Source organism: Sarcophilus harrisii, chromosome 3 (assembly GCF_902635505.1).
Source record: "Sarcophilus harrisii chromosome 3, mSarHar1.11, whole genome shotgun sequence".
Taxonomy (NCBI): Eukaryota; Metazoa; Chordata; class Mammalia; order Dasyuromorphia; family Dasyuridae; genus Sarcophilus; species Sarcophilus harrisii.
Window position 1 is genome coordinate 520556888 of NC_045428.1, and position 23501 is coordinate 520580388.

General features: G+C 33.9%; 2 protein-coding genes across 2 annotated transcripts in view; one reads left to right on the plus strand and one right to left on the minus strand.

The window, feature by feature from the left end:
* RB1 (RB transcriptional corepressor 1) overlaps positions 1–23501 on the plus strand; it is a 175873-nt gene that overhangs the window by 84614 nt on the left and 67758 nt on the right. The gene's annotated exons all lie outside the window — the stretch shown is intronic.
* On the minus strand, positions 12886–15774 carry LPAR6 (lysophosphatidic acid receptor 6). The gene is made up of 2 exons (XM_012545283.3): positions 15186–15774; positions 12886–15098 (listed from the first exon to the last, which is right to left on the minus strand). The coding sequence occupies exon 2, from the start codon at positions 14723–14725 to the stop codon at positions 13688–13690; it is 1038 nt and encodes a 345-aa protein (XP_012400737.1). The 5' UTR covers positions 14726–15098; positions 15186–15774; the 3' UTR covers positions 12886–13687.

Below are 23501 nucleotides of genomic sequence, written 5' to 3' on the forward strand. Positions count from 1 at the left end.
ATCCTTATCTTGCAGATGTGGAAACTGAGGCTTGAAAAAGTTAAGTGATTTATCCAAAAATGTGGATTGGCAAAAAATAGATATCCTTTTATGAAGATTTCTGTTACCTGAAATTCTATTAATCACTGCTTATGTGGAGCTTCTGAAATGACTTCTGAGTCATCACCTTTAAATTATGTGTAGTATGATTTTCATGTTAATTGAATACTTAATTATATTATTGAATACTTAATAATATTATTCCTTATTTTCACTTTTGTTAATCTTATCTCCCAGATCGGTTTTTTCTTTTCTTTTCTTTTCTTTTTTTTTTTTTTTTTTTTTTTTGGCTGAGGCAATTGGGGGTTAAGTGACTTGCCCAAGGTCACAAGCTAGAAAGTGTTAAGTGTCTGAGACCAAATTTGAACTCAGGTCCTCCTGACTAAAGGGCTGGTGTTCTATCTACTGCGCCACCTAGCTGCCCCCAAGGGCATTTTAAGGGGAGAAAAACATCTAAATAACTAGTTACATACAAGATTAATCTATAGTATAAAATCTGGGAGGTAAATATATATTGTAATATAGCTAAGGGCCTTGGAAAGAGCTCTTGTAGAACATGGATTTTGAACTGAAATTTGAAGAGAACCAGGAAAACTGAAAGATGTAGGTAAGGAGTCAGAGCCCTCTAGGCATGGGAAGCAGGCACTACAAAGGCATGGAAATGGAAAGTGGAATGTTGTGTATAAAGAAAGGCAAGAAGGCCCAATGTTTCACAAACACACACAAACACCAGTGTTATGCAGGGGAGTAATGTATAAGAAAACTAGAAAGATAAGAAACACATGTTATAAATAGCTTCAAATACCAAATAGAGGAGTTTATGTTTGATTCTGAAGGTAACAGGAAGTCACTGAGAGTTCACTGAGCAGAAGTGACCTATTCACATCTATGCTTTAAAAATTTTTGATAGCTGAGTGGAAGATGGATTAAAGTTACACGAGTACACTAAGAAGTATTGAAATAGTTCAGGTGATAAGCAATGAAAGCCTGAGTTAGGGTGATAGTTGTATTATGGAGAAGATACACACACACACACACACACATACATATACACATGAGAGAAATGTTGTGAAGGCAAAAATGACATGATTTGTTAACAGACTGAATATGTACGGTAAGTGACATTGAGTAATTTAGGCAACTGGTGGTACAGTGGATAGAATCCTGGGCCTGGAGTCAGGAAGACCTGAATTCAAATGTGGCCTCAAACATTTAGTATCTATGTGAGCCTGAGCAAGTTGGTTAACCTCTGTCTGCCTCAGTTTCCTCAGTTGTAGAATGGGGATAAAAATAATAATGCTCTGTTAGGGTTATTATGAAGATCATATGATAGATTTGTAAAACACTTGGCACAGTGGCATATAGTAGAAGTTGTATAAACACTTATTTCCCACAATTAAAGATGACACTGAAGTCAGTGTTACTCTAGGGGTGTATAGCCCACCCCAAAAAGGTGTGTGTCATCAGATTTTCAAAAAGTAGGGAAGACAGTCAAAATCCTACCCTCCCTATTATGGCCAGGCAGGCAGGTAGGCAAACAGTCAGCAGTTATTTGGCTTCATGGCTAGGAGGATGGTGGTGCCCTAAACAGTAATAGGGAAATTTAGAAGAAAAGGAGATCAGGAGGTGGGGAAGGAGTAGAGGATCTCATGGGTAGGAGTGGGGTTCAAATGAGTTCTATTTTAGACATACTGAGTTTGAGATGCCCATGGAACTTCCACTCTGAAATGTCTAAGAAGCAGTTCGTGATGCATAATGGTAGTTTGACAGAGAAACTTGGATTGTATAAATAGATCTGGGAACTATCTGCATAGCGATGATATTAATATGAGGCATGAATTATCAAAAAAAAATTTAAAACTGAAAACCCAAGAATAGACGGAGAAGAAAAGAGGACATTGGACAGAGGACAGACACTGATTAGTGGGCATAGCATGAATGAAGATCCAGTAAAAGAGACTGAGGAGTGATTAAACAGGGAAGAACGATGTTACAAAAATCAACAGAGCATATTTAAGAAGAGATGATGAGCAGTGTAAAGTTCTGAAGAAGAGAAAGATGGATGAGATTTGAGAAAAGGACATTACATTTGGCAGTTTGGTGACTGAAGAGGACAGTTTCATCCGAATGACAGATTGCAGAAGAAGAGGATGAGAGGAAAGGAGTCGGAGGCACCTAATATAGACAGCTTTTTCAAGGAGTTCAGCTTTGAAGGGGAAAAGTGGTGTAAAATACTAGCCAAGATTGTCGGAGTCCCTTTCCTTCTGCTGTGCTCCTCCCAACTTCCCCACTTCTGAAATTTGTGCTAGTCTTAAGAAAGTCACAATCTAAACCAACAAGCACCTGCAGTAACTGGGTAGCTACCAGTGGGAAAATATCACCACTGCCCCCTGCTCTTCAGGTCCTGATTGGTTTATGAGATGCTTCATAGTAGACTCTGACTGAAGGTAACAAGAACCCACCTCCTCCCTTTTCATTTTGAATGGAAGAGAGTGAATAGAGAAACAATAATGGATAATTTATAACTTCATATTACATTAGCTTTCCTGCCAAAATCCGTCCTGACTTCCAAATTTTATTAATTAATTAATTTTAAAGATGTTAATATCCTCCTAATCATTAAGGTTCTCAGTCTCATTGTCATCTTTGACTTATTATCTTTCCACATTCTATAACTATACATCCAATCATTTGCCAAATCTTGTCACTTCTTCCTTTGCACCATATATATCTCTCCTCTTCTCTCTACTCAAACTTCCAAGTTCATCCACTTAGCATCTTTAGCCTGGATTATTGCAGTAGCCTCCTAATTAATTTCCTTGCCTCACACCAAGCATTTGTTACATGCCTGCTATGTGCAAAGCACTGTTCTAAGTGCTAGGGAAACAAGGAAAGGCAATGGTTATTGCCTTCAAGAGCTCACAATATAGTGGAGGAGACAATATGCAAACTATGTACAGACAAGACACACACACACACACACACACACACGATAAATTGGAGATGATTTTAGAGGGAAGACTAGCATTAAGAAAGATCAAGAAAGGCTTATTTTAGAAGAAGCCAGGAAACAGATGAGGAAAAAGAGAATTCAAGGCCTAGAGAACAGCAAAAATGCACAGAATTGGGAAAGAGTTGTTTTGGTTTGCAGAATATGCTTGTGGAATTGGAAAAGTAGGAGGGAGCCAGGTTATGAAGGGTTTTCATTACCAGAGGATTTTATGTTTGATCCTTGAGGTAATAGGGAACGCTGGAGTTTATTGAATGGGAAAGGGGAGGTGACACAATCAGACTTTTTAGGAAGATTACTGCAGTGAAGATGAATTTTAGTGGGTAAAGACTTGAAGCAGACAGATCAACCAAAAGGTGTTTTCAGCAGCCTTAAGTTTTTCTTTTCTCTAATCCAGCCCCCACCTAGCTAGCTGCCAGTCATTTTCATAAAGAACAGATCATGTTACCTTACTCAGTGTACCCTTGTGACGGCTCACTGTCTTTAGAAACAAAGGTTATTTCATTTTCTTTCCATTCTTTTTAAATTTGTATTTTAATAAATTTTATAATGTGGTAATAATAATTATAATACATACATAAAATTTATAAACAGCTCAAAATTTTTTCAGAGTGCATAATCAAAGTTCCTTTGACATCACCAACTTTAAAACACCAACAGGTTATGTGACTTGACTAGAGTCATACAATTAGCAGATATCAGAGACAGAATTTGGACCCAGAGTTTCATGTCTCAGAAGTTGCTTTTATATCCACTATGTTGTGCTGCTTCTTGTGGGTGTTTTGTGATGTGATATTACCTCAGTTTATTGAACTGTACAATGATTTTAGTGAAAATTGGTGTATGTATTTTATCTCAACCAAAGTACTTTTGCCTGGCCATGCAAGATATTTGAATTTGCTTTAAAACATACATACCTCTCTCTTTTACATGTCAAGTCCTTTACTCAAACTATTTCTAATGTTTGAACCTCTATTTTTAATGCTTTCTCCTTCAAAATCAATCCTCTTTCCCCAAATTGCAATCTTCCATACTTAAGAATATTTTTTGACACATCTTTGTGATATACCTTTGTAAAGTTAGAATACATTACACTGGTGGAGCTAAACAGCCATCTGCTCATTTATATTACATATTACTACTCACATTAGATATACCCTGCCATTCTCTTACCACACACAACTCTACTCTGTCCTATGTATCTGCCTTTTTAGTCAAATTATCAGAAGGGAAATTAAGATATTCATTATACCAGACATTATAGGGGCTATGTTTGAGAATGGTCTGGATAAAAAACTTAAATCACAAGCCCTTTTCATTCATGTGACACTTAAATAAATGGTTCTATTTATTAATCATTGCTAGTATATAGGTGCCTTATAAAAGTATTAGTATGCATTGTCCTAATCAATCTCTTTATTTTCATGTTTCTGTTTCTCTCACTACTTTGTAACCCTCTTGAAGACAGAAATTCTAGACATCATTTTACGCTTCAGTATTTTTCCCAATTACTCAACCTATTCAATTTTTATTTTAACTTTCTATTCCAGTTCATTTTCTTTTTGTTTCTTTCTTTTTTTCCCTGAGGCAACTGGGGTTAAGTGACTTGTGCAGGATCATGCAGCTAAGGCAGTATTAAGTGTATGAGATCGGATTTGAACTCAGGGCCTCCTGACTTCAGGGCTGGTTTTACTGCGCCACCTAGCTGCCCCACCAATTCATTTTCATAGAACTTTAATTGTTTTACTTTCATTCTTTGCTTCTTAAAAGATGAGAAAATTTCATAGGGAAAAAAGATAGCCTTTCTTAACTGTTGGTGTTTGTAAAATGTCGGTGCTCACTTTTCATTTATAGAATTTTATATTGCAGTCTTCAACAAGTCTCAACACAACCTAGTAGAAAGGAGTGTTAATTTGTCATTCAAGTGCAGACAAGAAAGATATCAGTTGCAAATTAAAGCTAAGAAATATCCAACTGCACCAATTAGTGTGGTTTCTTGTTGATCTAGTAGAACAAGAGAATATTAACAAACCTGACAAACAATTTTAATACCTTTTGGAGGCATAACTGTTTAAGTCAATTTATCCTTTAGGTAAAATGCAATAGGTTTTGTGTGTATATCTCTTTTCAAAACACTTTTAGTGGAATGAATAAAGCTGAATCTTTTTTGAATCTCAACTTCTCTAGTTCTATTTCTTACAAAAACTACAGGTATGTTCAAGTTAAATGTATACATTTATTCATATACTAATTTGTTTTTTACCATTTTTCACATTTCTCATATCTGGCCAAATGCCAAAGGGCAATTTCAGGGCTTTCCTGTCAGTGCTGATTTTAGTACAAGATAAGGAATTGTAAAATAGGAAACAGCTGTATCTGTGTTTTTCTTGGCCCTTCTAAAAGAGGTCAGGCTGTATTAATCCTGCTACCTTTCCAGGATTTCTGACTCCCTTAAAAATGGATTAATCAAAATCCCTAATGGTGAACCATTTTTGAACTATTTTCCTGTGATTTTTACCTTTCTAAATCTAACCCAAACATATCTTACTTCATTTTAAGTTCATTTTCTTTGAGAAAAGAGAGAATCCTGTCATTTTTATAATTCTTCCTAAACATCAAGAAAAGTTGTCTAAAGTGTTTATCTTTTGATTAAATAATATTTCTTTCTTTATACATAGGTTTAACTTTCTATCATTTTAATAACTTTTGTTTTCTAGACCTGTATTTTTCTGTTTGCCATTTAAAATCATTTTCATAGCTATCCTTGAGGAAAAGGGAAATTTAATTTTCTCAGTTTACTTAGATTAAAAAATTGGAAAAGCAGAGAAATGAAAAAATTTATCCATTATTATTTGGTTAATCAGTGGTTGATTGAAATGAATAGAAATGAATATATGTCTGCATCTAATCCTATAGTCTGTCCATTTGATTTACTTGAGAATAGGTAGCCTTTAAGTTATCTTATTACATTTTGTGACTTTTCTTCCTAATAAAAATATTTAACATATTTGGATACCACAGTTCAGAATCAGGGCCTACATACTTTGAACCAGGCCTGGTCCAACCCAGAGTAAAATTTTATAAAGTTCAGTTCAGAATTAAATAATTATAGAGGCAATCATAGATAAATGTGAATAACAGAGAATATGAGAAAGGTGTAAATGTAATATCCCAGCAATAAGTAATTATTTATAAGAGATCAATCTTATTTTTTTCTGATAGTTAAGAAACTACACAAATGCATTATTATTTATGTGAGCATACCTACATATATATTTTTTCCTTTTCAGGTTAAGGCTCTGTTGAACAATATTCATTTGTTGCTTTTGTTTGCCCACAGAAGTCTTACGTGGCCACTCAATAAAAATAAAAGGGTTTCTTTCTTTTTTGATCTAATAATTTGGTAAACAATCACTTCTGTTATTAATTATTGGATTTCATGAGTCAATGTGATATCATTTTTTACATAATTCTAACAATACACAATTTGACTATTAACAAGTTAAAAATACTTCTTTATTTGCAGATATTCTATGTGGGATTTTTCTTTAAAGCTTTTTGTGAATTGACTTTTCAGTCTTTCCTTAAATCTAAATTTTAATTGAGTATGAAACCTTAATGTTCTTTCAATAACAGCAACAACAACCACCAAAAAACTAAGAAATTGCTTTAACAGTTAGTTCTAATGTTCACCTTTTTATTAAACATCCTAAAAAAATCTCTTCAGTCATGATTAATACAATGAAATAAAAAATTGTTACTGTCTAGAAGTAAAAATTACATTAAAGAAAATAAAGACTGGACAGAGGTAGGTTGAGCAAACAAAAACCATATGGGGAGGGCTGTGTTAGAGACAAAACAATTTTAAAGAAATTGAAGAATTCTTCCTCAAGTCTTTAGAAAAGGAGAGAAGACCACATATATTATAATTACTGAAACAAGATAATTGAGATAAGTAAAGGTTTATGCACCAAATTTAATGTGTGTTAAAAAAGAAGTCTTCATAAGAATAATCTATATACATGTGTCAAAGAAATATTTGAAAATATAAAAAAGTGAATATGAAGAGTTTTGCAAATAAAAGTTTTACATTGCACAACTAACTTTAAGATAGGAAAAATACAATACTTAAGTCATTTTGCTTACATTTATTGTCTATAGAAAAGCATATAATTTGTTAGTACAAAATACCACCTTAACAGTTTTCCTCCAACAAAATATCTCCTACGCATATTTCAGAATCATACAAGATTCCTTGAAAGATATAACAGAGACTGTTTAGCTACCTTGTGATCAATATCAAATGAAGCATAAACAGGGAGATAAATGCTGGCCAAAAGAAATTTGCTTCAGTTTTGGAGGCTGTCCAGTCTAGTGGAGTCCAGATGAGACTATATGTACTATATGTACTCAGATCTTCCAGTTTATGAATGATCACCTTTTTGTTCAGAAACATTGGAGAGTCTTATAATTCATAATCACTCAGAAGAATTCAGCCCAACTAACCATACAAGAAAAACTATGCTTCTTATCCAGGATATGGTAAGGTGTTAAAAGGAAAGCTCAAAGAGATACACATCTTGGACAAGAAATGCAAATGTATAGTTGAGGTTCAGAATTGAATAAAAGGAGAGCAGGCTGAATTGCATTTCAGTAGCTGCATAGTTTTTTAACTGACCCCAAATTCTTACTGATTTTTAAAAAAATCTTTTTAACACTAGTAGTTGTCTGGTTATTTGAACACAAACAAATCATAATATAATCTCCAGAAAATCAGAATTGTGAATCTCTGAAAGGTTATTGGAAAGATGCATAGTGGCCCTAAGTCAGCTGCAGAATATTATGAAGAACTTTGCACAGGAAGGAACATAAAAAATACCAGAGTAAATTCAACAAGGTAACTTTAAAGGTCTCTAAATCCATAATATCTAGATTCAGGACTCAAAAGGAAGGGAGGACCAGCTAGCTATACAGTGAACTAGAGGACGAATAGGTGGACAACTTCTATACTATATAACATCAAGAGAACCTAGGGAAAAGCCTCCAGACCCACTGAGGAAGATTTATGCAATAAAATGAACAGGATGAGAAGATGGAATGGGATGAGATGGGATGGTACTTGTAGCATTGGAGGGAATGTATCATTAATATCATTTCAACAAAATAGTCCTTGCTTTGATAGCTCAAAAAATTTAGGGTTCATTTTGCTAGTTTATTAAATGATATTTGATATCATTATAACATTTAATTTCTTGGAGTGTTCAGTGTTGAATCCAACAAATACTTTTCTAGCTTTCATGTACAAATAATACATAGCAACTAATCCTTTTTTCTCTGAACCTACCTACATCCATTCTCCCCTGCTAGATTATATATAACTAGAGAGTAATCTTCTTTGCAAGGATTAAGCTATCAAACTCCTTGAGTTCTAATTAGAACTCTTGCATTGTGATATTCTTGATGAATAAAACTTATTTAGACTTTCAGATAAGTGAATCCTATACATTTAAAATAAATTAGAATTTAAGTTAAAGATTAATATTCCATAATCATCTGTTTTCCTTTATATTGTCTTGGAATGAAACATTTGAAAGAAAAAACCTAAGAACTATTTGTATATTTCAAGAAGATGTGATTTCATCAGTATGCATAGCTCCTTTACTGATAAACATCCCTTTACCTGTTCCACCCAGGTTTGAACTACAATTCCTGAATCTTTTGAGTTCTCAGGAGACCCTATACTAAAAGAAAGAAGAGAGAAGTCAGTTTGCTGCAGACAGAGCAGGGTAGGCAGTGTATAATGCAGAAAAAGCAGCTTAAGAAACATTCATTTAAAAAAATATTTCTACAGCAGAAATCTGCCTTTTCTCCCTCCTACTCTACTCCTGCTCCCCAGCTGAGAATAAAAGAAAAACAAAACTCCTGTAGCAAATATTTTTAGTGAATGATATATTTCCATATTGGCCATCTAGAGGGAAAAAAGTGTCCAATTTTTTCTCTGTACTCAGATGCCATCGAATTCATCATTACTTCTTTAGAACCCACCTTCTTCCTTTTTTTCTCAGTGGTATTTTATTTTTCCAAATGCATGTAAAGATAGTTTTCAACATTCATTTTTGTGAGACTTTGTGTTCCAAATTTTTTTCTCCCTTATGTCCCCCTTTCCCCCAAAGCAAGTAATTTGATATAAGCTAAACATGTGCAATCCTTTTAAATATATTTTTATATCTGTCATGTTGTGCAAGAAAAATCAAACCAAAAGAGAAAAAAAAATAAGGAAGAAAAGAAATAAAGTGAAAATACTATGCTTTGAGCCATATTCAGTCTTCATAGTTTTCTCTCTGAATGCGGATGGCATTTCCATCCCAAGTCTATTGAAATTGCCTTTAAAAACTACATTGTTAAGAAAAACCAAGTCCATTACAGTTGATCATTACATAATCTCGTTACTGTGTTTAATGAAGAACCTAGCTTTGTTCGTGATCTCATATGGGATCTCATAACTGAATGTGGAAGTCACAAAATTATGATTTATTATCAGTAATTGTTTGATTTATATACCTACATACCTGGGGTCATATAAAATTTTTTCAGACAGAAAAGGGGTATTAAAGGAAAAGGTTTAAGAAGTTCTGCTGTAGAATCATGATTGGTCATTACACTAATCAACCTCTTCTTTCTTTTTTTTTTTTTTTTTTTTTTTTTTAATTTAATAGCCTTTTATTTACAGGATATATACATGGGTAACTTTACAGCATTAACAATTGCCAAACCTCTTGTTCCAATTTTTCACCTCTTACCCCCCCCACCCCCTCCCCTAAATGGCAGGATGACCAGTAGATGTTAAATATATTAAAATATAACTTAGATACACAATAAGTTATACATGACCAAAACATTATTTTGCTGTACAAAAAGAATCAGACTCTGAATTATTGTACAATTAGCTTGTGAAGGAAATCAAAAATGCAGGTGGGCATAAATATAGGGATTGGGAATTCAATGTAATGGTTTTTAGTCATCCCCCAGAGTTCTTTTTCTGGGTATAGCTGGTTCAGTTCATTACTGCTCCATTAGAAATGATTTGGTTGATCTTGTTGCTGAGGATGGCCTGATCCATCAGAACTGGTCATCATCTAGTATTGTTGTTGAAGTATATAATGATCTCCTGGTCCTGCTCATTTCACTCAGCATCAGAATCAACCTCTTCTTTCAAAGTTGTTTATCTTTACCATATTGTTGAAATTGAATAAATTGTCCTGATTCTGTTCATTTCACTCTGCGTTAGTTCACACAAGTCTTACCAAATTTCTCTGAAACTAACCTTTTCATTATTTCTTAAGGCATAATAGCATTCCATATTTATATATTGTACCTTGTTCAGCCATTCTCCAATTTATGGGTACCCTCTTTAATTCCTATTCTTGGCCAACTGAAAAAGAGCTAGAAATATTTTTAGGCGTAATTTACCCCTATGCACTGACTCAAATGAATACTTTTCCCTTTCAAGTTCTGATAATTTATAATCTAGCAAAGGAATATTTGCCAGGAAAGTCCCAGCTTCCTCTGTACCTGCTCCTAGATCTTCCCCCATATCTCTTTCTGTGGACATAGGGAGGCCAAGAGAAAAATTAAACCTCTGAGCAAATGAGGGGCAAATCAGTGTCTACGCCAATTCCAGAGATCCTTTCCTCCCTTTCAAGATGGTAGGTAAAGGCTTGTAAGTAATTGCTTCTGAGGTTATAGCTTTCTCACTCCCTCTGTTCTTCTCCCTCATTGGCTCTTGGTGAAGGAAACACTGGATTCAAGTCTCATCTCTGACACATACAGGATGTAGTTTTTCTAGTGTTCTGAAATTAATATAGCTCCAAAGGTGAAAGGGATTAAAATATTTGGGATATGTAACTTATAATATAAAATTACCAAAAGTCAAACTGACTTTTTATTTTTTTATGTCATCTTGATATCTAATATATTATGAAAATTAAATTTACCCAGTGTTTAAAGGCTACAGATTTGAAATCTATTTCATCTGTTATTTGGTAATAACTATGTAAGACTTTTGAACCAATTATTTCTTTAGAGACAAAAATTAAATAACATTTTCTCAATTCAGTTTAAGATATGCAAGCCATATAATTAATTTTTTAAATTTTATTTTGCTAGAGAACAAAGTCAGTTTCCATAAAAACTTTAAAAAATATAGAAAGCACTTGTAAATCTTAGACAAAATATTTTGGTTAATTAAAAGAAGAAAGTTCTTTTAAAACAAATATACTGTTATAGTTTCACAGGTGTTTATAAGTTCCTTTTAAAGGCAAAAGTAAGTGTTTCAAATTTAGTTTTTGTCACAATATTCTAAAAGTTCATTTGAGAATTGACCTCTCAGAAAAAGAAATCCTTGAAAGAAGAATCCTCACTACTACACTACTGACAAATGTTTCTAGCCTTTACTTGAAGACTTCATAGAAAGGGGAAATCGAAGACTTCATAGAAAGGGGAAATCAACTATAATGTAGTTCATTCTACTTTGAAAGGGATAGAAACACATTTTATAAGTGCAGTAACATAGGTCTTTACCTGTGTTACTAGATTTACCTGCGCGTGCACACAGGCACACGCGCGCACGCACACACACACACACACAAAAGTATAACTTTGCATAAACATAGAATCATAGATTTAGAGCTGAAAAGAATCTTTTAAATATAAATTAGAGTTATTTAATTCAGTTCCCTTATTTGACAGTTAAGGCTCAGTTATAATTGGGTCTTACAAAAGCTAAATATTTTATGCAATGACATGCGAATCTTAGTATAATATAGAGTTTTGAACTGAGATCCTCTGTCTCCAAATCTAGGGCTCTTTCCATAGTGTGACCTTGTGTTTGGGGAAAATATATTAATTTGGTTTAATTGTTTTGTTCACCTGGTTTAAGTTTTCAATTCTTTATCATATTTTCCCTTTTATGAAATAGGAATTAGGATTTGTGCACTAAGGAAATGATTACCATGTTATCCGATATACAATAACCATATGAATATAGGAAAATATATAATCTCCAGCCTTCTCACTATACTGCTCTTCTGGCAGATGTTTTCTTGTGTTATCAAAAACACCCAGGGAACCCATACTAATAAGCAGCAAGCTCAAACAAAATTATATTTGCTATATGATGAATTTAGATCCACTATTAAATAAAAAATAAAACACTTTGAAAGGTAAATCTTACAAAATGTTAGGGCATTATATTGCATGTATCTTTGACAGAAACTCACATTTTTATCGGTTACCTAAAACAGAACTGCAAGCAAATTGTCTACTTTTAACACTGGCAGAACAAAACTGGGAAGTAACAAAGTTTTTGCTACTATGATTGGGTTTATTTTCAAGTTAAAACAAAACTAAATCCTATACTTTGTTTCTTCTTTTCAGGGAAATGAAAATGTATACATCTGTTTAGTAGTACTTTATTTTGTTTGATTTATTTTAAATAGTTGCACTTATAGTTGCACAAACTTCGTTTGTCTCATTGTGATATTGGCCCTTGAATTAGATACTTAATATACCTTCAAAGCAATAAGATTTCAAATTTTAAAAAATGTTTCTTAATATTTTCAAAATGTTCTTTATAAGAGGATCATAAACAATCTTCATGAGTCATAATGCCTTTTTATAAAATACTTAAAATATAAATTGTGATACTAACAAAAGCATTTTATAAAGATTTTAAGTTTAAAAAGAAACATTTTTCTTTTTTTGCTTCCTTCCACCCTCATTTTTGGTACTACTTATTCTTTTTATGTAGTTAGATAGATGTATTTTTCCCCCATGAAAAAGTTTGAAGCTTCTATTTATTAACAAATTACAAAATGTGTCATTTGACTGGGAATCTTTTAAGACCACATAGAACTTTTTTTTGTTTGTGAAATGAAGACAAAACCATATTGCTTGACTTCAGTTTTTAGTTTCTACAGCCCTAAACAAGATTAGACTTAAGCAAGGTGCTTTATCTTCATGCTACTAAAAAAAAAAATGTTAAATTTTTTTAGTCAAAAATATAAAACCTTTTAAAACCATTTTATGAAAGAATCAATTCTTTTGAATCAGTGAAAAAAACTAATACCTAAAGGAACTGTATAATCAGGTCAAATTCCAAACTGAAATGTAATTACTATTAATACTGCTTTTTTGCCATTATTTTTCAGACCTCAGTCTCATGTCTTTATGTCTTTAGTTCTCGTATTATGATGGGAGGTTATATGATACTGGATAAGATAATTAAGTCAGATGACCATTATTTAGGATTTGTTAAATCAAAACTCCTTTGGACTTTGTTCTGTTGTATGAACTATAACAGCTTCTTTAAGAATATTTTAATTGTAAAGGGAAGTACTGAAACCAAGATAGATTAGAAAAACAGATCATCAAATGCAGTAGCTACCAAGAACAGAATATACTTTTAATACTTAATAGATTATTTTCCCATTTTTAATCCTAAGAACTTTAGATATTTGAAGCACTGTTCATATTTTAAATGTCTTTATGAATTGAAGAAATAGTTCATACAAAAAAACACTTTTCACAGTTGTGGTGGTGTTGGGCAGTTAAGTCCCAATAATCTATAGTTCCTGTATTTTATATTGTAGACTCATTATCAAATATTTTATTTTTCAATGTCTGCAGATTGTGCTGGATAAAATTCTCTGTTCCTTGAATTTCAGAAAATCTGAAATCACTCTTCCTGGCAGACCAGTTCTTCATTTTTATTGAATTTTGAATAGTGTCCGATGTAAAGTAGTAAATGATAGGGTCAAAACAACAGTTTGAAACAGCAATGCAGAGAGTGATTGGATACATAGTCCTGACTGCAGCCACCACTGAGCAGTTAACAAATGCTTGTGTTCTCATAAGAGAATATAGTATCAAGGTGATGTTATATGGTACAAAACAAAAGCAAAATATGACCAAGTGAACAAAGATCATCTTCAGGACTTTAGTTTTGTTTAGTTTGCTTCTACTTAGAGTCACTGGCTTATGTAAAGTCTTTAACACCATACTGGAACAGGTCACATTTAATATCAATGGAATAAAAAATCCCACCGTTTCAATGAAAATTACAATCCTTGAAAGATAGGTTTTCCACGTGGCTTCCGGGAAATTTTCAAAGCACGCTTCTTCGGTTGAGTTTTTGCCCTGGGAGTGAGTAGACGGAAAAAAGACTGCTGGAGCACTGCCACCTATCACAGTCAGCCACACGGAAAAACAAACGATTTTTGCATTTTTCTTAGTTCGGAGAGTCTTAGATCGAAATGGATAGAGAATAGCCAAAAAACGATCTACACTGATACAAGTTAGGAAAAGAATGCTTCCATACATATTTGTATAAAACAGCATGACCGAAATTTTGCAAAGTACATCTCCAAAAGGCCAGTTTCGTGTGGCAAAGTAAAAAATCCGGAAGGGCAAGGTAAATACGAAAAGTAAATCTGATAGGGCCAAATTAATCATATATGTAGTCGTCTCATTTCGCACTTTGAGTGTGCATAAGAAAATGTACATGGCCACACAGTTAGAGATTAACCCCAGTACAAACACCATGCTGAACATGCACCCATACAAAGTATACTTAAAGGAGTCGTCATAGGAACAGTTGGAATTGTTAGTGCTTACCATTATAAAGGTGCTTTATAAGGTGATTTACAATGTAGAAATCCTAGCTGGGGCAGCCTCCTTTTCCTCGGTTTCAGTATTCAGATGGTGATCACTTTATGATCTCTTATTTATTTGCAAATGTTTGGGATCTTTGGATGGCTTCATAAGTATTTCCTTTCCCTTGGAAATCTCCAAAAGAAACATGAAATTTGGCTGTAAAGTTGCAGTCTGGTTCCTCAAGAGAAAAGCATTCTTTTCTTCCAGGAGTGCCTACAAAAACCGGGATTCCAGGACTGGTTGGTTGAAAGAATCCTTGTTTTAGATAGCGAGTGAAATCATTCTTTAGGAGCATGAATGTAAAGTAAACCGCCGTGGTTTGCCTCTGTTTGAAATCCTGTATTTCATGAATGAAACAATTCAATGAAACAAAATTTCAAAGTTGATTTAGCAAAAGAAAAGTTAAACTTTAAAGGTTACTTACAGAAGATTTAGAACGTGAAAGGCTTTAAATATTCCCACTTGGTCTTTAGCTTCTTACTCCTTTAAAGTAAGTTTTTCCTTTGCTACCTTTATGGCGAGCAGATCTCCTAAAGCGAAAAGTAAAGTGAGCTCAGAAACAATTCCCTAAAGTTCCTTGCTCCAGATGAATTGAGAAGTTTTCTTCAGTCGCCTGCAGCATTGTGTGTGCAGGGTTTGCTTTCTCAGAAAAGAAAAGGAAGGCTTGCTAGGTTTGTAGTATGACATCACAGGAAGAAGAGGCTGGGTTTGCACAAAGAATGGTTTCAACCTCTTGTGATTGCTTTTTCTTTAACCAGATAACGAGTCTGATAGGAATATACCTTGGAGGCTTGTAAACAGTCTGGTCTCCCTTTAAGAAACAGTTCTTTTAAATTTTTACTTGGAAACGCCTTCTGGGGTGTTGGCAATGTATCTATCCTTTGTATGTTTTTTATCGAGGTTTTCTTCCTTTGAGTTAACATTTTAAATTCTGAAGTAGTTGCTGCAATCCCAGCATAAATTTGATAAGTTACCTTTAAATTCTCTATTAGTTTTCATTAACTGTGTAGTTTTCTGTTTTTTGAATTAAAATGATCAGTGAACCACTTCATTTTTCTTCAAATATATTTTATCAATTCATGGCAAGGCATAGGATTTTTGATTTGTTCCACGAGTGGAAACATTAATAACTAAAAATTTAGGTTTCAGGAATAAATAAAATTTGAGTTAGAAGTGATTTGTAGTTAATGCCTTCTTTGATTTCTCTGTTTTTCTTACTGTAGATGAAATTAACCCACTGTAGCTGTTGTTGAGATAGATGTAATTTCATGTAATTTATCATTTTAATGCTGGGAAAGAATATTCTAATGTAACTTTTTATCTCATTTTAAATAAAGTTAATGTTTAGTTTTATAGTATTTTGAGGTTAACATACTTTCATCAAAATAGAACTGAATGCTTGTTGGTAATGGAAGGTGTTTATTAAATCATCACGTTTATAATTTTCTTCCCACTCCTGAGTGTGGACCACAACATAGCATTTTCACTTTTTCTATGGTTGTTGGCTTGCATTTTGTTTTCTTTCTCAGGTTTTTTTTTTTTTTTTTTTTCATTCTTGATCCTATTTTTCTTGTGCAGCAAATAATTGTATTAGTATGCATACATATATCGGATTTAACATATATTTTAACATATTTAACATGTATTAGACTACCTGCCATCTAGGGGATCAGGTGGGGGGAAGGAGGGGAAAATTTGGAACAGAAGGTTTTGCAAGGGTCAATGTTGAAAAATTACCCATGCATATGTTTTGTAAATAAAAAGCTTTAATTAAAAAAAAGAAAGAAAAAACACTTTTAGAACAACAACAAATTTCCTTCCCACTCCCCATTTTTCAACTTAAGGAAATTTAGAATAATCAAGATCTAATTCTTTTTATTCAGATTAGTCAATTAAGGTTGTTTTCAGGAGCACCATTTATTTTTGAAATATTAATAGTTCCTCTTTGCCATGTGGTCAAAATATTATTTAAAATGGTCTCTTTTGGCAATTGATCACTAAAATATCCTATTCTTGCAGCAATCATTTACCTTGTACTCACAGAGTGCTAGAAACTGGGATTACCAAGAGAGAGAGAGAGAAAAAAAAAAAACCAGTCCTTGGGGAGTTTACTATGGAAATAGGAAAGAGTGTTAACTGTGAACACTGATAAGTAAATACCAAAGCAACTGGGGGGGAAGGTGGAGAGGGTCTGGACTTGGTCCTTTTTTGGGAGGTAATTCTTGAGCCTAGACTTGAGGAAAAGTAGAAATGCAAATCTAAAGTGAGGAGGGAGTGAATTCCAGGCATGGGATTTGAATGACTTATGCAGTGACATGGAGATGTGAGATGAACTCTAGGAGGAATTTTAGGTAGGTCAGTTTAGCTGGAATGGAAAGTGCATGTAGGGAGAGCAAGCTGTGTGGGATAAACCTGGAGATATAGATAGAATACAGATTGTGAATTACTTTAATATAATATATATAATATAATATAAAACTAGAAGTCATTTCAAATGTGCATGAAATGTTATCTGGCTATGTATCTCTAGGATCTTTTTACAGTTAATTTTTAAACCTAAGTTCATGATTGTATAGTGACTTTGATTAAATATAATGTGCCAGTTGTAAACTTTTTATACCATCCTAAAAACCTCCTTATTCAGTGGAGATTAAATGATAATTTTTGAAATAATAAGTTGAGTTTTTTTGAGTATCATAACAAAAACAGTTGGTCAATTGAACATTTATCAAGTTCATACTGTATGCCAGCTTAAGGGCAGCTAGGTAGCATAGTGTCTAGCCAGGTCTAGAGTCAGAAGACCTTTCTTCTTGAGTTCAAATTTGGCTTTAGACAGGACTGTGTGAGCCTGGGCAAATTGCTTAATCCTGTTTGCTTCAGTTTCCTCATATCTAAAATAAGCTGGAGAAGGAAATGGAAACCACTCCAGTATCTTTACTACCAAGAAAACCCCAAATAGGGTCATGAAGGGTTGGATGGGACTGAAAAAATGATTATACAGCAACAAGTGTGCCAAGTACTGTGCTAAACTCTGGAAATAGAAAAAGAGGCAAAAGATCGTCCCTGCCCTTAAGGAGCTTACAATTTAATGGAGGAAACAATATATAAACAAATATATACAAATTAAGCTGTATTCAGGATAAAGAGAAGATAATTTTAAAAAGGGAATTAACTGAAAATAAGGTTTGGGGAAGGTTTCCTGTATTTAGAAGGTAGGATTTTGGTTGGGACTCTAAAGGAAACCAGGGAGGTCAGTATTTGGGAGAATGCTAGAGGATGAGCATTCTAGGCATGGGGGACTCCAAGACCAAGAGAGACTATCTTGTTCATGAGACAGCTAGAGTAAAATGAATAGTAGGGAAGAACATATAGAATGATAATATGGGATTAGATTATGAAAGGCTTTGAATGACAAATAGAGCATTTTAAATTAGTTCCTGGAGACAATAGGAAGCCACTGGAATGTGTTGATTCAGAAGTGACATGATTGGACCTGCACTTTCTGAAAACTACTTTGGTAGCTGAATAGAAGATATATTAAAGTATGGAGAGACTTGAGGGAGGCAGCCTCCCTAGCAGGTTACTTCAGTAATCCAGGTGTGAAGGCCTTCTCTAATGGTAGAGGTGAATAAGGAGAGAAAGATGTATTTGAGAAATGTTATAAAGGTGAAATTGACAGATCTTGGCAACTAATTGGATATAGGAAGTAAGAGATAGTGAGGAGTCATGGATAACTCATCGTTTGTAAACCTGAGGAACTAGGATGATGGTACTGCTGTCTATAGTAATAGGGAAGATAATTTCAGGAGAGTTTTGGGGAAAGATAATGAATTTAGTTTTGGACTTATTGAGCTTAAGGTATCTTCCTGACATCCAGTTCTAGATGTCTGAAAGGCAGTTTGAGATAGGATATTAGAGGTCAGCAAAAAGTTTGGAGCAGGTTAGGGACATTTTAGAATCATCAGTGAAGAGTGGAGTGAGTTGAACCAGGAGAATATTATACACATTAATAGCAACACAGTGTGCTGATCAACAATAGTAGACTTAGCATTTCTCAACAGTACAATGATCCAAGACAAGTGCAAAAGATTCCTGATAGAAAATACTATCCACATTCAGAGGAAGAACTATGGAGTCTGAATGAAGATCAAAGCATACCATTTTCATTTTCTTGTTTGTTTGTTCTTTTGTGTGTGGTTTTTTCCCTTTTGTTCTGATTCTTCTTTCACAGCATGACTAATGTAGAAATATGTTTAACATGATTGTACGTGTATAAATTTTATCAGATTGCTGATGTGAAGCAATCTGTGAAGAAGGGAGGAAGAAAAAATTGAAATTTAAAATCTTAGAAAAATGAATGTTGAAAACTATCTTTACATGTGATTGGGGAAAAAATACTATTAAGAGTGGAGGGAAAGAGGGAAGAATCCTTAGCAAAGAAATATCAGCAAGGTCAACAAGTGAAATAGAGAGAGAAGGGAAGAACAGAACCATGAGGGACACATGGTTTGAGGGCAAGATCTGGAGGAAGATCAAGCCAAAGAAATGGAGAAAGAATGAGATAGATGGGAAGAGAACCAAGAGAGAGGGGTATGTCAAAAGCCTGAAGAGAAGCGAGTACCTAGCAAGAGAGGGTGACTAAGTGTCATGGGGTACACAGAGATCAAGGAGAATGAAGATTAAGAAAAGGATTAGTAGGGGCAAGTAAAATGTACAGTGGATAGAGCCAGAGCACAAGCTCTGGAGTCAGGAGGAACTGAATTCAAATCTGGCCTCACCCCAAACAAGAAAAGGAATACTAATAATTTTGGAGAGAGCAGTTTCAGTGAAATGATGAAGTCAGAAGCCAGATTGTGAGGGGTTAAGAAGAGAGAAATTAGAAGCAGCTAATATTAGATCACATTATTATGTTTTGGTGGAATTATCATCTAGTAGAAGGGGACTGAAACAAGATTGTTTAATTATTATGCTTGTCTTTATTTCAGTCAGTCAAACCTACTTTTAAAATAGTTTCACAAAATGAACTATTCAATACTATACATTATAATTCTCCAGTATTATTTCATTTCAATCCTTCATTCAGATATAGCAACGTAGTAGTTTAATATAGTAGCTTAATACTAGTTTTGGAAATTTCTACCAAGGTCTGTCTCATGACAGACAATTAAGACATCTATCCATCTATGTTAGCAAAATTGGTCACCAGAAGATTGACCACCACCATATGTTTAAATTTTTTTTTTTGCCATAGTAACTCATTAAAATCATAATTGAGAGAAGTAGTAATCTACATGAATGAAAGTAGTAACTTTGATGTCACCATGGTTCTTCTGTAACACTAATATAATTTAAATCTAAGTTTGAGGAATCATTGCTATTCGCACAAAGATTAGAATACTTTCCCTTTACAGTTCTCTATTAAGGGGCCCCTCTGCTCTGTACCTAGCCATACAATGTGACAGATTTTAGTTCTGAACCTGTGCTAGGAAGGAATGGGGGAAAACATCTGGAGGGAGCAGAGGGGAGAGCAGAAAACCTGGACTTGCCTGAGAGTGGAACTTAAGCTCACTTTTCTCACATTGTTCAGGTCACTAACCCTGCACCCAAATCCTGGAATCATATATAAAAACATACTTGTTTCTTAGATTATAGTTTATATTTAGGGGTTCCCCAAGAATTAGGACAATGTGAACGTGTAATATGAAATAGATATGGTAAAGATAAATTTATCTCCTATGTTTGACAAGAATACTAAGCAGAGAACATGCAAAAGTGTACTGCTGATAGGTTGACTTTTAAAACTTCATCAGAACATAAAACAATTTCTAATTAGTTATTTTATAATTCACAACTCTGCATTATCTAAACTATCCTAGCGTATGTCTGCTGGTAAAACATTAGGACTTGGACCTGTCCTTTTGTTGGTGGCCAGCCTCTCTAATACAGAAGTTTCCCATACTGCCAACCAATTCCTTATTGGATCTGGGAATTCAGGAACTCTCAAACTCTTACAGTCACCTACAAATTGATCTTGGCATAGATATTCATGCACCCGGTATTAGGGGGAGAAATAATACAAAATAAAACGAAACAAAACCAAAAAACAGTCAAGAATCCATGTGCAAGCTTGCCAATTCAGGATGTGTGCTTTAGATTCTACATGCTAATAACCTCATGGAAGTTGGGATGACATAATGAGACAAGTTCTCCCTTTTCTTTCTCTACCTCACGACTATTTTGACATGACTCATGGTCAGAAAGGAAGAAAATTGAGGATGGGATTGGTCCATTTTAAATATCCAGAAGTTATCACTTTGGGCCAATAAGTGGGTCACTCAAAGGAAGCAAGTAGGTAGTACAACGGATAGAGTTCCCAGGCTGAAGAACGAAAATTAATTTTCTGTGAGTTCAAATGTGGCCCCAGATACTCACCAATTGTGTAACCCTGTATAAGTCACTTAACCCTGTTTGCCTCATTTCCCCTTCTGTAAAATTAGCTGGAGAAGAAAATGGCAAGCTACTCTGATCTTTGCTAAAAACCCTAAATGGGATCACAAAGAGTTGAACATGACTGAACAGCAGTCATCTCAAAGTGTAAACCCTTGAACCTTGAGTCAAACATGACTAGAAATAGGCCCTATGACTCCCATGGGTTTGACTATAAACAAGGGTATTTCTGGGCTTATTCCAAATGGCCCTCATTATATTAAACTAACCATTAAGTTAATCTGTAGATTTAGAAACATTTAAGATTTTTAAAAAGTCTCCTTATCCTATGATGTAATCCTCATGAATTATTTCAATTTATAATTTATAATAGATTTACTTTAGTAGAAAAGAAGGGTTGCAGGCTTATTTTCCCTCAAATATTATTTCTTTGAATTAGTTAATACATTTCATCTCTGTTTAAAAGAAATAGCAACAATAAAATCTTTAGAGCCTAAGAAGCTAACTTCTTAAGTGATATAAATTAAATCAGCTTATTTCATTAAAAAAATTTATCATAAGAAGGAAAAAGACTTATTGTTTCTTAAACTTTCTTGGTCTGTTCTATTTGCTTAGCATACACTATTTCTTGGTATCACCTGAAAGTGATTGGGCTCCCTTCAAGGATGACAGCTCTTTACTAGGCTTCACAGAACATGAGTCATTTACCATTCAAAAAAGGCATAAATTATATTGTATTTACTTTCATTTGAGCAAAGAGTTGAGGACACGTGACTTGGAGAATTAGTGCTAACTATAGCAAAATGAATTGGGTGGGAGAGGTTGTAAAGAAAGGTCAAGCAAAGTGGATAAAAGCAAAAAAAGATGTGGATAGAGGTTTTAATGGAGGTAAAAGATTTGCTACCTCAAATAACATTTGTACTTTATTTGTGTAATTTAAGTAAAATTCATACTCTTAATCTTGGCATTTAAAGCTATCTATATTGTTTGCTATCCAACTTTATATACTGTTATTGAACTATTGCTTGCAACTTGTATATTATCTCCAAATCTCTATATTCAAAATATCTTTTATCTCATGTTCACAAAATATAGTCTACTTGAATCTGTCATTTCACATTTCCCTAAAATTAATTCCTTTCTTGTCATTGCTGTTGATTCATCATGTTTAACCCCTACTTCTTTTAATAAAATAGCTTCTAGTTCCATACTCTTATGTCAAAATGTATTTGCCAATAGCTTCCACTTGGGAGAAGAAATAAAAGGGTAATGTGTGGGACAAAGACCACTGGCTCAAATAAATCAAATTGATTAAGGAGAATTCTCAAGATAAAAGCAGAAAGGAATTTTATTACAATCTCTAAAGAAAGGGCGTCTCCCTTCCAACAAGCAATTAGGTAAGGATGGGCGAGGTCCAGTTAACAGACAAGAATTATATAGGAGCCTGGGCTAACACTCCCTGTAGGCTGGATCTTTGCTCTGATTAGCCAGGACAAATGATCTCATATTCTAAGTCATAAATGAGGAAAAACTTTCAACCCAACCACATCTTTAGGATGACTAAATTACCTTATCAGGGAGTTTCAATGTCCAGGTGACCCCAACTTTGTCTTACAAAGAAAAGGTCCAAGTGGCTCCTTGTGTTTACAGGTGATCTCTGGAGAAAGAAACCTAGCCCTGGGGCCCAGCCAAATTTCACTCAATTTTTACAACACTGTCTCCAACTTGTGCCACAGCTTTCACAGTTCACTTTATTCAATACTGTGGGGAAAGAAGAGAAAATTTAATGGGGACCTGTTAGCCATCTTCAAATGTTGGAAGAATAGTAATTTAGAAGTGTGATTAGATTTCTTCTGCTTGTCCCTCAACAACAAAATTAAAAAAAAAATAAAAACTACAGTTAGCTCAACTGAAGGGAAAAATTACCCAAATGAGAGGTTTACAAAAGATGAATTGAAAAGTATGCTAAGGTCTCTGTTACTAAAGGTTTTTTGAGAAATATTATAGAAAGATATTTTTGCTTTGGATATAGATTGGAGCAGATAATCTCTGAGCCCCTTTAAGTTATAATATTTTACTGTGTTAGTATTACAGAGAAATGCTTTTACCTAGACACTTTTTACTAAGAATTTTGTGTAAAATAGGATTATTTATCAGTCCTTAATTTTTGCGAGGTCTTAACAGATTCTAAGCATTAAAATGGTAGAGCAATGATTTATGAAGAGTGAAATACCAAGAAGTAACAGCTGATGAAGTAGGAAATTGAACTAGAACAGGAAACCAAAACCATAGA

Coding starts and splice junctions, on each gene's coding strand:
- LPAR6 (XM_012545283.3), bottom strand. CDS start 14,725: ATGGTAAGCACTAACAATTCCAACTGTTCCTATGACGACTCCTTTAAG.